Source organism: Argopecten irradians, chromosome 7 (assembly GCF_041381155.1).
Source record: "Argopecten irradians isolate NY chromosome 7, Ai_NY, whole genome shotgun sequence".
Taxonomy (NCBI): domain Eukaryota; kingdom Metazoa; phylum Mollusca; class Bivalvia; order Pectinida; family Pectinidae; genus Argopecten; species Argopecten irradians.
In genome coordinates, this window is record NC_091140.1 from 6,875,135 (window position 1) to 6,891,897 (window position 16,763).

Consider the following 16,763-nt stretch of genomic DNA (forward strand, 5'->3'; position numbering starts at 1 on the left):
CCCGGTGTCTAAACTCCACCAAGCTCGACTGTAGGCCGATCAACGTAGGTAACCGACGAGGCACAGTAAAGCCATATAGGTTTGGGACTTATAAATATTATTTCGATAGATAAAATAATGGCATCTGTCATGAAAAAAGTATTTTGTAAGTATTGGATTTATAAGTGTACCTGGCCCCGTATGGTGTATTTCTTAACATTCCTTATCGCGAGAACAGGCTAGGGTGTGTTTTCTGTTTCGCCTAAATATGGTGTTCTATCGAACACGTATCAATCGATGGTCACTTTGGGACACTTCCGGGATCCCAAAGAAGCTTTCGTCTTGCATAGGAAGAATGGGTTAACAAGGGTTTGTGTGGTAGCCAATCACCGTCGCTTCCGGTTTTTTTTTAAACCTCGTGTAGCTGAGAGATAAACAAAACGCTACCATGTATATACAACGTGAATATATACATTGTATTTATATAAATAAAATAAAATAAAAAAGTCTAATAATATAGGCAGGTTTAGCGGACCAAGTCAGACAATATCATAAACGTCCTCTTATTACCAGCCGAGGTAGAGGAAAAGTAAAAGCAAAATTCGAGATTGGTACAAAAAGCAATTTATTTGATAGGCCTACATCTGTATTTCAAACAATTCAATGTGGTACAGAGAAAGAGACATTCAATATACACGTGTAAAATCTTTGATCCTGTTTGTAAGATATTCTTTTAGTGTACTTCCTTAGTGGAGTAGAAATCATAGATATTAAAATCAAAATAAAATGATATTGCATGCCAACATTGCTTATTTTAGGTGCACAACATTTATTATATATTTTATTGCTTTCCTTGCTATTAAAACATCAAATGTTTAGATGCTAACGTCATCGTAATGATTCCAAATGGTTCTGAGAGATTCTAGCCCTAGAATTAATTACTTTAAAACACAATTAACAAACATAGCCAATGTAAAAAAAACATGTTTTGGAACACGATTGTGCACCATATGGAAGGCACATATTGTTTTCATTGGAATAGTATTTCATTAAAATTTTTGTGATATAAAAAGTTTCCGTTCGCATGAACAACTTACATTTTGTCAAGGACCTAAATTTAAATGTAATACGAAACCATATGAGATTCAAATCTACATAAAACAATATAAAAGATGATATCGGATGTGCGCATTTATGTTAAACACATGATCTCTTCTCCTGACCAACTCCAATCATCACACACAGCTAAATAACTTTGAAAAGTTCTGCAACGCGTATTTACACTCAGCCAACGTTACGCAATATCATTTATTGAATAAGTGATAATATCACATCAACTACATGAAAAATATATGCTTTAAAGTAATTCTTTTGTTTCACCTTTTTCGTTATATGGATATTTGTAACGCTAGCATAATTTTACTACATTGTCATCGAACTCTACTTTACCGAATCACTCACAGCCTGACCAAAACATGAATCGACAGAAATTTGACTTGAAGCCCAGTGATCGTTATCCATTCATTTATAATGCCAGGTGAATGTGCAAAACGACCTAGAATATCAAGTACAATCTCACACTGCCTTACCGATGTATGTTACATGTACGTTTATCAAATATAAAACTCCGGTTTCCGTGTGTATATATATGTACAAAATGCACATATGTCACGAATTGGTAAAAGGCACATATCAGTTCATAGCTCACAAAGATAACACATACTGCATTATATAACTATTCTATAGAATGGGCTCTACGTAGTTTGTGTCTTTTAAGGCCCCCAAATCAGTCTTATTTTAGTCCAATTCTGGAGACAAACAATGAAATACACAAATGATAACAATGAGATTACAATGTAGAAACAAGTGTCTAAGTCACTTATGTTAAGTAATGATCTTAATATTTTACAATTACGTTCTTGATGTATCATTATGTACCTGTTATTTAGAGATCAAATTATTGAATTTCAAATATCGAGTACAACTCTCATACAATTGGTTGCAGCAGTGTTAAACATTGTAAGCACACATAAACAATGCAAATGTGAAAAAAATACTTATTTTTCATTTAAAAACCATAGTCAGCACATTCCTGAGCAAACTTTATATTTCCCATAACGATGTATCTTCAGTGTTTACATATTTTCATTAAATACACTGTGTCTAAGAGAAAACTATACAAAATAAGCGACAATGATTAAATTCTTATTTCGCCTACTAGTTAAAAAGCAGTCTCTGTTTATTATGTACATGTATGGTTGCCATGACGACTAAATAAAATGGAAATCTTTTACTATATGTGAATCAGACATGTACTATGTAATCGACATAAAACAACATAACTTCTTATTACTTAAGCTAAATAAAGATGGATTTATGGGGTCAAAAATGGGTAAAACCATACATAGTCCTTTCTTCCGTTGGTTCAAATTGTGACAAGAGAATTTTGCATTCACATCACGTCATGGTTTACATATAAAACGTATGTTTACAATATTGCATATGGATGATTTCGTTGTCATTACATTTCATCTCAGAAAACAACAAATATTTCAACACAAAACACATTTGATGGTATAGAGTAACCATACACTTACATGCAGAATATCCATATTCATTTAGATATAGGCAAGATATATTGTGTAAATGCAAGTGATATACTACCATAGGTCATGGCAAAATATATTCCACATGTAATGTCATTGTAATACCTATATAAGCTATCAGAAAATGCAATTCTGTTACCGTAATATCAAACCCTAATTATCATTAGATATAAAACTATTTGTTAACCACCGATAAAAGAAAGACACTTTTGGTGCACACTAAGCATACGATAAAACTGATTAAAACTCTCAATACATAAGTACTTGATTAACATACACTTTAAAACATTATATGCAATTAAAAAAAGAATTGTGAAATAAAAATGAAACTGTAATACATCAAAATATATACATGCATATACATCTGATTAAAAGTGATGAAACCGCATCAGAATTCTATACATTTGAAGACACCAAACTAAATTGCTGCCAAATAATCAGAAACATAATTACTTTATTAATTACTCATTACAGGCAACTGATATTTCAACGAATGGGACGAGGGCTTCATTGTCCGACCGGTTAAATTCTTCAAAACCAAAACATTGTTAAAATGACCAGCGTTTGTACATAAAAATGGGGTAAGGTATCTGTAGTATTGGAATGTATACGACCATTACATATATCGATATGTAAATTACGTCTTTAATTTCACGATGTTCATGCCTTGGAAATTATCCTCAATAAAACCATAAGTAATATTAATTATCAGAATGACTGTATCACGAAATAATAAACAGAATCGTTATCGCTTTTACTTTCTCCTTAGGTTTAGGCGATGAACATATCCAAAGAGAGATCCTACAAAACAGGACTGTCCGGTTCTTTATTGGTCCTGAGTTGTGTTGAATGGCTAATTAGGTATACACTGTACCAGCCTGAGCATGTTGGGACTGCACTGGTTGTTGAGAGATTACCATCATACCTATGAACATACAGAACAACACACAATAGTTACATATAAAAGTGAATTTAGTTTTGTGGAGTCAAATACAAATGTAGTATCTCTTCTCCCTTACAAAGCATGGGATGTTTCAAGCGAAATTTGACCAGAATGGACATCAGCTGCACCTTGATATCGGATAAGTTGACTCTGTTAAAAGATTTCAACCAAAATTGCTGCTAAATGTTTTAACAAAATATTAATAGTTTATATTAGAGGAATAGCATTTGACCATGACCTTTCACCCGGTGGTCTTGATCTCTTTTCAATAAGCTCATTCATTTCAGATCTTATTTGATTTAAAATGTCATTAAATTCATTCTCACCTTAAATTATGACACAACGAATTTGTTAAATAATTGATGAGATTTGTCGCTTTATTCCATGCAACGTTTGCGAGCTTTATTTTCAGAAAGTATAACTGAAGCAAATTATTGCACAATTGAATATCATACACTGCACTTTCTATGAAGCGGTGACATCCTAAACTATAAAATAAACAGCTCTTAGTTATAAAATGGTATGTAGAGACCAACCAGCTGAATTTTTATAAGTCAAAGTTTGCATATACCCCACACTAGATTGAAAAGAATTAGGTCCTTCAGCTCACACTCCCATCAAGGTAGTCAATTCATGATAAACATTTTGAAACTCAATTACTATCTGGATTTCCAAAATCATATCGTTTTTAAATTGGGATAACTACTTGTCAAAAATATTTGAAATTCATAATTATAGCCAGCCAACCAGTGGTCCGTATAAAATTCAACCCGGTGTTCAGTATATTGTCTTCTATACTATGCGATGCGGCTATTTCAAAGGTGCATTGTTCAATTAGTTGGTTGTTCCCTATGCACCACACTTACTTAGAGGAAGTAATTTGGTCATTTAGATGGTTGTTCCCAAGGTACCACACTTACTTTGAGGAGGTATATTGTTCATTTAGTTGGTTGTTCCCTTTGTACCACACTTACTTTGAGGAGGTATATTGGTCATTTAGTTGGTTGTTCCCTACGTACCACACTTACTTTGAGGAGGTATATTGTTCATTTAGTTAGTTGTTTCCTACGTACCACACTTACTTTGAGGAGGTATATTGGTCATTTAGTTGGTTGTTCCCTTTGTACCACACTTACTTTGAGGAGGTATATTGTTCATTTAGTTGGTTGTTCCCTATGTACCACACTTACTTTGAGGAGGTATATTGTTCATTTAGTTAGTTGTTTCCTACGTACCACACTTACTTTGAGGAGGTATATTGGTCATTTAGTTGGTTGTTCCCTATGTACCACACTTACTTTGAGGAGGTATATTGGTCATTTAGTTGGTTGTTCCCTATGCACCACACTTACTTTGAGGAGGTATATTGGTAATTTAGTTGTTTGTTCCCTATGTACCACACTTACTTTGAGGAGGTATATTGGTCATTTAGTTGGTTGTTCCCTATGTACCACACTTACTTTGAGGAGGTATATTGGTCATTTAGTTGGTTGTTCCCTATGTACCACACTTACTTTGAGGAGGTATATTGGTCATTTAGTTGGTTGTTCCCTATGTACCACACTTACTTTGAGGAGGTATATTGGTCATTTAGTTGGTTGTTCCCTATGCACCACACTTACTTTGAGGAGGTATATTGGTAATTTAGTTGTTTGTTCCCTATGTACCACACTTACTTTGAGGAGGTATATTGGTCATTTAGTTGGTTGTTCCCTATGTACCACACTTACTTTGAGGAGGTATATTGGTCATTTAGTTGGTTGTTCCCTATGCACCACACTTACTTTGAGGAGGTATATTGGTAATTTAGTTGTTTGTTCCCTATGTACCACACTTACTTTGAGGAGGTATATTGGTCATTTAGTTGGTTGTTCCCTACGTACCACACTTACTTTGAGGAGGAATATTGGTCATTTAGTTGGTTGTTCCCTAGGTACTACACTTACTTTGAGGAGGTATATCGGTCATTTAGTTGGTTGTTCCCTAGGTACTACACTTACTTTGAGGAGGTATATTGGTCATTTAGTTGGTTGTTCCCTATGTACCACACTTACTTTGAGGAGGTATATTGGTCATTTAGTTGGTTGTTTCCTAGGTACCACACTTACTTTGAGGAGGTATATTGGTCATTTAGATGGTTGTTTCCTAGGTACCACACTTACTTTGAGGAGGTGTATTGGTCATTTAGTTGGTTGTTCCCTATGTACCACACTTACTTTGAGGAGGTGTATTGTTCATTTAGTTGGTTGTTCCCTATGTACCACACTTACTTTGAGGCGGTGGTGACATCACGGTTCCACTTGTGTTACGGCAGCAGGCACAGCAACAACAAACACAGCAAGTGATGATTCCTCCCACTATGGCCAGGGCCACCAACAAGGGAACGTACCTGTTACAACATGTACAACAAGTAGGTAACTCTTTTGACACAGGTTTTCGCTAACAGTCAATGACAGAATAAGAAAACAAAAGCTTGTTGCACCCACTAGGGACAAGACAGACGATTATAAGTGACTGAGTGAAGTATCAATTATTTGGTGGATTACGTAACCGAAAGCCGACAAACTGAAGCTGACTGGGTATTTTAGAATTCCATCCACAGGTATAAACATTTACATAAAGAGTTTTCATCACATACTATGCCCGATATCCAGCGACTTCGAACATCTACAATTCAATATATTTGAACGTTACTTGTACAAATTTACATGGCTAATTTTTATTGGTTGACAACCAATGGTGACATCACCAGGTCAGGATTCGAAGACAACCGTATAAAATGACAGCTTCCGTTGGATTTTTGCAACACATTTTGACGTTAAAATTCTTATGAATGTATGCTCGCAAACATAAAAGCTTCATATGAAAGAACACTTATTTAAGATCATATATGTAACGGTTTTTTCACCAACATCCAATCTTGTCCATTTAAGCAACAGAACATGTTTTTAGAGAACGTCATTTTAACTACTGTTCTCTAATGACTGTTATGACCACATGTTACAAGTGTATACAAGTGTACGTCTCTCACCAGTGAGCTTCAAACCATGCCATACAGAAGTTCATCCTCATGTCCGCGGGTGCCCTCGTAAGGAGGTTATCACAACAGTCGTACTGGAGCAGGTTGAAGCAGCAGTAGTTGTCACACCATTTCTGGCCAGTAGAATATTCATTTGAAAGAATGTCATAGCTGGCTCGACAGCACTCGCCTCCCTCCCCGAGTCTCACTGTAACCAAGATGTTAAGATAGCTTTTTATCCCAAACTTGACAGGGTTATCCCGCGGTTGCTAGGGAAAAGATTAATAGGATCTCTCCCTACCTTGAGAGTTGGACAGAAAAATCACGACTGTCTAACCCGAGGCTTGCCGAGGCTTAGACTGTCATGAATCTCCTCCAAGGGTAGATATTTCTCCGTCCTACAAAAAACCCACAAGAATAAATAAATCAACTTAAATATTTCTATGTAACTTTGTCAAAAACTTTGTTAAACTTGTTGCACTGTGACAAACAAGAATCTAAATCATTCAAAATATTCAGTCATAGAAATATAAACTGATATTGTATGAAAACTAATTAAAATAAGTCTTTTTACGAGTAAAAATCAACAAAATGCATGTAAGTAGATGGAATTCCGATGCGATGATCATTAGGTCAAAGTTCACCACGCGCGTGAAGCACGAGCTCGAGTCTGAATGTGTTATTGAATGCCCAATTCGACTGCACAGGCTAATTTTTATTTGCATATGAAGTTTTAAAGCGTCCGGTTTATCATGCGAATATGTTCTACGGGTGCAGGCTGTCTTGTCCTGGGTAAGACAGAGAAATCTTTCCTTCAACGGAAGTGCAGATATCTCTGTCCGATTGGGTAGAAAACTCTGTCTATTACCGGGGTAGGGAAAACAAAGCTCACACGCGTTAGACAATGACGTCATAGATATATGAGGCGACCATTTTTACGCACAGCGACATTCATATCAACTGAATTTTCTCGTTAAAATATTGGAGAAAAAGAATCAAACATGGGCCTGTTAGGTGTTAGGTCGCTTAAACATTTGATATTTGAACATGGACATGTCACTTGATGATTTAGCTCCCCATTTAAAGCGTATGTCGGCCTATAAGATAGCCGGAATATGGGAATCATATATTGCTGGTTTTGAATAAAGCGCCTTTAATCACTGTCGTGTTCAGTACCTTAGTGTTTTGTCGGAATTCCGAATCGTATCACGTGACTGACGTCGATACAACCTGCATCTCGACAATCTCTCCCAGGGTTCATTGCAGTCCCCACATTCAAAATGAAATTGTCGGGACCGCAATACATCCTGGGGAGATTGACATCACGGAGTAATTTCCGTAAATCTTCGTGTTATATTTCCGAAGATTACCGGATATTTCTCCGAGGGGATCCGATTGGTGGTCAAGCCAGGTAACAAGCGTTAGCGCACATGTGTTTGTTTACGTTTTCCTTCTTACACTGTATGAGCAAATCATGCTGGTATATGTCCACAGAGTGTGTACATTTGTATTTGAAACATCTAATTCACACATTGCCGTAAAATAATATTGCAATATGCGAGCATTATTTTTTATTTTCTTTGTAGATGCAGTCTACTGAGGTCGAGCATGTTTTATTTATGAAAAATTGTTGACATTTTGTCTTGTTTTCACAACTCTCGTGTAATTTCGAGATTGTCGCGACGATGTTCGGAAGAGTTCGGAATGATTCGGCATTTTTCGAGCCTATTTTTCACGTGTACATGTAAACAGATGTTTTTACTTTTATAATTAAAGATACTTCCAGTTCTCCAACTTTATAAAAAGTGGAAAATTAGAAAGTTTAAATCTCAAACATGTGGAGAAAATGTGGATAACACTTAAACAGTTTTCATTGTGACAAAAAGAACGAAAGTTATAGACAATACAACTTTAAGTAAGATAATGCGGTCTATAAATGCCAATCAAGCATTGTATAAAATGCAAAGAAATTATTTGGAATATTTGGAAAATATAGTCTTTACCCTACATCTGTTTGGTAATTGAAAGCCAAATCAGGGCTAATTGGCTACAATATTCTTTTTCTCTCTCGAATCATCCATAATCTTAATTACATGCAACATATAGAGCAGCTCATGACAGAAACAGAATAATAACCAATTTACATGTATATATAGTTTTCTGTGTCTATACCAAATAGTTGTTTTCTTGACCAAATTTCATCCTAGTTTCTTAAAACGATTGTGTTCTGCACCTCATCCAATCCCCAATCGGAACTCATCGTTTTTAACCGGTCTGAGGTGTCCCTAATGTAGTGTTAATGATTTCACGCACTTATGAATATTTATGAGAACCACAGAAATGTAGCTATGCAGGCAAACCCTGCAGTTTCCACCCGGGACTGAGGATGGGCTATCAATAATGCAACTTATTGTATTTACAAAGACGACACGATGCATGACGACTAACAAAAGGCCGTCTGAACGTATGTCTTTACAATACTGTGGATTTTAGAGTTCACTACATTAGTTTGTTACAATTCGCTCTCTTCCGATATAGTATATATTGAGTGTAAAATCATGCTTGCTTAATATCGGCTATTTTGTCCTAAAATTACTTCAGATCTGCATAGCGCACCCCACAGTAAACTGACTTATACAATAGTGCAGTGGCCCTACAATCGGCGTGATCGACGGTGTAATATTACACAGGATAGACAGACAACTATACAATTATATGATCAGCTTCAGTACATAAACACAATACATGCACTGTGCTAAACTTTATAATTAAGACCCTGGCCAAGTAAATCCAGGGGACGTATGGTTATAGAGACTTTAAAAGCAAACTGACACCTCTTAATATATAAACACATGTTTTTAACTTCTGTAGGAAGCGATGAGGCACAAAAGCAGTGCCGGAAAAGGAAGGATCCACAGAAAATATATCATTTATTTTCACAGGACGGTTACATTAAAAAAGTAACACAAAAGAGCCATTGATAAACTAATATTCCAAATTAAACGCTAGAATGGAAGATTTCATAAAAAAAATACCTAAACGTGATGGATATTGAAGTTATATGCTTAAGTACAGAATTAGTTTTTAAGTATGGAAACAACAGTTTGCGTTTTCTTTACAGTGGTAGGATCCCTGTGTTCCTTCATTACATAATTATTGAATGCAAATAAACTTAATCTTAAAAAGTTGTATTTCTTTTAATATACCATCACAAACTCCCATAAAACATACAACGTTTGAATATGAATGCTTTTCCGAGCTATTTTAAACGTGTACACGTTAAAAAGATTTTTTTTACTTTCATAATTAAAAATACTTCAGTGCTGCAACTTTATAAGTGGTAAAAGTAGAAAGTTTATACCTCGGGCAGACGGAGAAAAATGTGTATAACACTTAAAGAGACAATTCACTCAGATTGATTCTTTTACATAACCAAGAAGCAAACTATGGCATAATTATATTGTTCTACATTTCTTATGAAACATATAACACAAAATATTGACAAATTCCACGTCAATGTTTAGTATTTTAATTGATACCGTTGTAATTACAAATCGTTGATCAATACGATTAAGCAGGTACAATATAGACGCTGTACCCATACCCGAGCCAAAGTCACGCACGTTAAACAAATGAACTACATAACCACTAAGGAGGTGATGAAATGATTTTGAGGCAAGATAATTCACTTAGGAAGGTAAACACACCACTGTCAGAGCGATCTGAGCAGTTCTAGACAAAAGTTGCACTACTCTACGAGCAAGGGACAGGATTCGGCTTACAAGATGTTCGACCACAATGTGTAATGGCGGATAGCGAGCGAGTTTAACATTTCACCACCATGGGCTTTTCTGGCATATCACAGTAAAACCGACTGATCTAATTTCAATTAGAACAGGGGTTTTCCCCGATATTTGTACAAATTTTAATGTTCTCTTAGACTGAATTGTCCCTTTAAAGGTGATAAAAACAGAACGGACATGGAAAATGAGATAATACGCTAGAAACATTTGTAATGCCTATCTAAACATATACCAGTTTGATATTTACTTATATTTTGTCTCTAAATAGTAAAATTAATGAAAGCAATCTTCACATCTTTTCGACGACATATTTTTTTCTATGACTTACCTCCCTTGAGTTCCGATGAGTTGTGACGTCATCTGAGACAATCAACTACCGGAAGCCGGTGTGCCGATCGCGGAACTGTCAACATGCATGTGCATTTTAGCCACATGTCTTAGTACTTACGGAAATACACACTTAGAAAAATATGTTATATTTCGACTTATTGGGTATTGGGTAGCGTGATTTATCCCCTACATAATGACACATTATTGACGTCCTAACCTATGAAATGACGTCACTACATGTAAATAATGATGTCATTAATGTCGCGGGTACATATGTCATGTGGCTTATGGTGTGCCAGGGGTTAAACCACGAATGAATAAGTAGTTCTTTCCTATTCAGTCCACCCTGGAGTAATACGACTGTGCATGTATGTAATTTATAGTTTACACATAAAATTAACCGAGGAGTTTTGATATACATAGAATCTACTGGTAATTTTATGAGCGAAATAAGATCGTAGCGAAAATGGACAATTATTGGGGCCCACCTCTTTAGACCTACGTTTTAATAGAAAATCATCTGTTACAAACATACGGAGACATGAAAAATACATGCAGATTAAAAGAAAAAAATCAATAATTTATAAGTTGTGTCCTTTTGCCCCCCATTTTCCTCGACTGAAATGTTCTCAAAATGCGCATTAAAAATAAAAGAGGTCCTTCTGCACATTTTTCATACTTCATTTTAGGGATTTTCATATTTATTTTGGGTTACACAACAATGTGCCGGTGGTGTGAAACAGGTATGTTCAGATCTAGTCCGCTAAACCTGCTCATATCATTAGGCTTTTTTAATTATTTTTTTTTGCCTAATATATAGGGGGAAAAAAGCCTAATAATATAGGCAGGTTTAGCGGACTAGTTCAGATCGAGCAGGGTTGCATAATGATATGACGACATTCACAGTTATCATTATTTAATTGCAGGAATTTAAATTCGAAAAATTACCATGTTAAGAACGCTCTAAAGTCATCAAAATACATCGTAAAACTCATCTCAGCAATCATAAATACATTTAGTAATATTTTTCCTTCTTGGGGGAGACCTTAGGACCCCCAAAAAAACAAAATATCTCGCCTTAAGCCCTCGCAAAATCATCAAAATACATCGTGAAACTCATATCTCAGTCATTCTAAATTGTAATATCTTTATCTGGGTCTCCCCCGAACCCCCAAAACACCACAATGCTCGCAAATTTGGCCAATTTTAGTACTCATTAATTTCCTGTTATATTCTACATAGTACACTTGCGTATATATATGTAGAATGCGAATTTTACCGATTTTTTTTTTATTTAGACCCCTAGATCGTCTCATAATGGTCAATAGGCTATCTAGTGTGCTGTGGTCTGTGCGTATACTTTTAAAATTTACTAAGGTCGACAGGTTTCTTATTTCCAAAACTCCGCACGGTTAGAAAATATAATGAAGCGGTCTTGTAAATGATTTGTGTTTTATAAGAAATATATGTTGTTTCATGGTCCTGTGTTAGTTGAACTATTACATGTGTATCTTGTCCACGAGTACATGTCATCCATATTAGGTCATTGTATCTAGTTTCTGTGTTTTGTGTCCCGTCTTTTTTATCGGCCGTGCGTGTATTGTTACTACTGTACATGTTATTCTATTTCGTACACATCCGTAAAACTCATTATAGAACTTTAAGAAAATAAATAAGTCTAGCCCTTTCTGTGCGGTGTTCTGAAAGATTAAGCTTCAAATAGGAAATATAGAGGTGTGCAGTACGTACATAAGGCGGGATAGGGGCACGTTTATCGCGGTATGATAGGGTTTTGGATAGGGTATGAGGGATGGCGGTTTTTTTTTATAAACATGTAGCATGTAGTCTCATTGTAATTTGGGTCCATTTTCTTGTAAAGTTATATTTCTTCTTGTTGGTTTAACTTTAAAGTCTATGTTTTGAGTTTTAAGTTACAGACAAAAGTCAAGCGCAACCCCCTTGAACCTGAGTCAGTGGCACACACGTACACGGTGTCAAATGGCTTTTAAAGATGCTCCACCGCCGACAGAGCATAAATGATATTCACCATTTGAACAATAATTGGTGTTTAATCGTGTATATATATGTCTAATTAACACAAACAATAATATAGAATAATTTATTTCGCCTTTGGTGCATGCGCAATCAGTACTTCATTCCATATAGGATATAGTAACACGGATTTTTTTCGGGATGCAATTAATTATATTTCATGTTTTTAACTTGAAGTAAAATTAGAAGCTCACAAACTGTTCAATGGTGGTAATGGTGTAAAGTAAGTAACTTTTGTAACTGAAGAAAAATACTAAATCGTCTGCTCCTGTTTTTGATAGTTAAAATTTACCATTTGTCAGCGGCGGAGCATCTTTAACATACTGAACATAACAATTTTATAGCCCAGAATATGACGATAAGAATGAGTAAGCTATCGTTTTTATTATATCATTGTATGTTATAGATTATATATTATATACGGATTCATTTCCACTATTCAATATAGCAACTACACGTAGCGCGACTGTTTTAAATATCTATAATCGCCAATACCGCAACACTGCCCCATTGAGTTTCCCGGCTCTTGTCACAGCTGTTGGTCTCAGATGACGTCACGAATCTATAGACTGGTTCCCTTCCCTTAGTTCTCTACTCTCCGCCAGGCTGCGCTCCGCTCACTAGTGAAGCGTACGCAAGGGAGGTAACTGAGGCGGGAACCAGTCTAACGAATCTACGGCCATCTGGTGATATCAGGGGCGATAAGCGATGCGATCGTTCTAGACAAGGGTCGTTGTGGACTTCGTTTCAAGCACATTTTATGGAAATTACGTCAAATACAACCTGTATTTTTTGTTGGAAATCATAAAGTGCACCACAATAAACAAATATCAACACAAAAATAGCATATTTAAAATCTGTTTTTATCACCTTTAAAGAGTTTTCACTATGACAAAAAGAGCTAAAGTGATAGACCATACAACTTTAATCTTTTTAATCTTTTTTTTTGTCTTCCCTATGCCCCCACCCCTGGACATCTAAACAGTTGTTTTAGAGTTAATAATGGCATGAACATGTATTTCTGAGCGTCGGATTATGTGTCTGCATGGAGTGTCTCTCCATTATACTTGGGATGGAACGACTGATTTGCCAGTTGTCGATATAACTTGACAGTGTAATCTGTGTTTGTTATGTCTGTGGGATACCTAAAGATATTAAATAAAACGCCATATACTGCACAGCTACAAACACTTACCACATAAACAACATGGATAAACCAAACTACAGTGCTGTAAGTGATTGTACAATACCACCAATACCAAAAAAGGTGCGTGACAGGAATCAGATAAGGCGTTAAACTGGGATACGCCCAGGAAACATTGAAATCCATCAGACCAGTACATTGTCATAGGAATATGTCGTGTAATACATTGTGAGTGGATTAGAAAATTAGAAAATACAATATCCAACCTTAAAGTTGTAAAAATTGTAGATCCATGTTCTCTGGAAGATGAACCCCTTTGCTTCGTCGATGAAGGTCAATCAAAACTACGTGGTGACAACGTTAACGGATAATTTCAGTCGTAAACATATGATAAAAGCGAAATGAAAGAGGATTTTTAACATTGAAACGTTCGGAAGCGAAATAGGACAATAAAAAATGATTAAAAGATTGATTTCTTCAGATATCTTATGACATTAGTTTGTATTTGTTATTGAAGTATTGTCTAAATCAAAGGTTATTTATGTAAAAAAAATACATTTTCTGTAGCTGCTGTTGTTGACGACTATGTAACGTGATGTGCATTTCCGCTATTGTAGTTAGGTACGTATCTGTTCGACAGAACATTATATGTCTCCTGAAAATGATCAATTCTACCTTTGTTTAATAATCTTACATATGCTTAGTTTCTAAAATAAAGAAAACAGTGATTAATTCTAAGAGACATATGATTGGGTCTAGCGTACAATGTATTTGTAACCTCTCACGGGTATTTAAAAGCCTGCTAAACGACTTTAAAAGTCTTTACTTCCTACCGCTGATCGATAAATTCATACGTGTACGAGAAAAAAGGTGGGCGTTACAATGATGTACAAAATTAGCATTTCTGTACAGCACTTTAACATATATGTAGTTATGTGCCGAAAGGATGGGGCGAAATCACGCATTATTTCTTTATCTTTAAGAAAAAAAACTACATAACAATGAACAATTAAAACAAAAAACAAAACAAAAACAGAAAATACATCATCTTTGACTTACCTAGACATACCAATAACACCATGGCAACGACATGGGTCTTTGTAGCGGTGTCCATGTCGTGTTTTCAAGTTACACTGTATTTTACAACTAGTCGTGTTGCATCCTCGGTAACCCAGGCAATAGATAATATAAGTGTAGCGTAGTGTAGTGTGATCACCCGTGGGTCTCCGACGATGGTCGTATTGATCAACCTGCACAAACTACCGTGAAATCCCCTCCCATTAAAGGGCATAGACGACTGTTTCGTAAAGTTTAAATAGAAATAAAAACGCGAGGCAGGCGAAGGAGCTTATACAAACAGTAATTTTAAATAAGTATGTATTATGTACGTGTAGTGTATGATTTTAAACGCCTAGCGTATTTGAACCTGAGGGGTGTATTGCAGTTTGCTGTTACGCACGTGTTTGAAAATGAAATACAATTATATAGTTATACCACAGAAATGTAGCTATGCAGGCAAACCCTGCAGTTTCCACCCGGGACTGAGGATGGGCTATCAATAATGCAACTTATCGTATTTACAAAGACGACACGATGCATGACGACTAACAAAAGGCCGTCTGAACGTATGTCTTTACAATACTGTGGATTTTAGAGTTCACTACATTAGTTTGTTACAATTCGCTCTCTTCCGATATAGTATATATTGAGTGTAAAATCATACTTGCACTACATTATTTTAGGTAAAATAAAAAAAATGCTAAGTCAAAACTACTAATGTGACAAAATTTGAGTATACCGTGTAGAACGTACTTGATTCACAATATGTAAGTGGCAATCTACATGCACAATGTCCACTTACATATTGTGAATCAAGTACATTCTGATGTGTTATTACATTATTTCGCATAACAATTGTTCCATTTTTCGACATTTTAGATTCAGCCTAGCAATGGTTAGCTTCCAATTAATATTTTCTGAAATCACAGAAAACGAAAGTGAAATAACAAACAAATCCTTCCTTCCATGAATTTGCACACGTTGCGAGGACCTGTTGTGAAGGAAGCCATCCATAACCTGATAAGAGCGCAGCTCTTCGCGACCCGAAGTGATAATTTTGGTAAAATTAAATTTTGTAAGACTGTAAATATATGCAGGCCTCTGGGGCCTTTTCCGGACATGGCGGTTAGAGTTACTCCCCTTGTCATGCTCTCTAAGTAGTAGAACAGTTTTACAGCCATGTGCACGCTGTTACAACGCATAGCTCCATGCAGTATGGGAGTACGCTTGGTGGGCCATTAAATATCTTTTTAAAGATGTTTACCAAAGAAGTATCACCAACATGAACTTTTTGACATGGAATTGAGACCACGGGAAAAAATACGTGTATCCAGAGTTTTAGGAAGCCCAAAGTCAGCGTTTGATTCTGACAAAACCGGAACAAATTTTTTTGAAATGGCGGCGGCCGTGGTACACGAGGCCCTTCAGGACTCAGATACATCCGAAGAGGAACACCTCGATTTGACATGGTGCAACGCGGAAAAGGGGTCCGAGCAAGATGTAACCCCCAAAATACGAACTTTGCCTCGGCCAGTTTCCAAATCCCTCGGACGAGGAAAACACGTGGTGCATGACTCTCAACCGGCTAGGCCTAGCGCAATTACGCGGGAAACCGACATATTGGAAAGACAACTGGCAGATCTGCAAGCAGAGGAGAAAAAATTAAAACTAATGTCGGACATTGAACAAACAAAACAAAGGATTGCCGATATGCAGACCAAATTGGTTACAAAAGACCAGACGTCGGACAGAGTCTCCCAACAACTTGAACAAGGTAGGCCAAGTGTTGATACCCTGGACCAGATAAACGTTGACAAAAATGGTCACT

General features: G+C 36.1%; 1 protein-coding gene across 1 annotated transcript; it reads right to left on the bottom strand.

Annotated features, from left to right (window-relative positions):
- Window positions 1-587: 587 nt before the first annotated feature.
- LOC138327415 (uncharacterized) lies at window positions 588-15,163 on the bottom strand. Its single transcript, XM_069273484.1, has 5 exons — window positions 15,066-15,163; window positions 14,936-15,035; window positions 6,560-6,755; window positions 5,799-5,917; window positions 588-3,510 (listed from the first exon to the last, which is right to left on the bottom strand). Exons 2-5 carry the CDS (start codon window positions 14,988-14,990, stop codon window positions 3,443-3,445), a joined length of 438 nt encoding a protein of 145 aa, XP_069129585.1. The 5' UTR covers window positions 14,991-15,035; window positions 15,066-15,163; the 3' UTR covers window positions 588-3,442.
- Window positions 15,164-16,763: the final 1,600 nt, after the last annotated feature.

Excerpts from the sequence above, each read along its gene's own strand:
- LOC138327415 (XM_069273484.1), bottom strand. The coding sequence starts at position 14,990 with ATGGACACCGCTACAAAGACCCATGTCGTTGCCATGGTGTTATTGGTA. Across the intron at positions 6,756-14,935 it reads GGTGTTATTGGTATGTCTAG|TGAGACTCGGGGAGGGAGGC; the intron begins GTAAGTCAAAGA and ends TCTTGGTTACAG. Across the intron at positions 5,918-6,559 it reads GCATGGTTTGAAGCTCACTG|GTACGTTCCCTTGTTGGTGG; the intron begins GTGAGAGACGTA and ends ATGTTGTAACAG.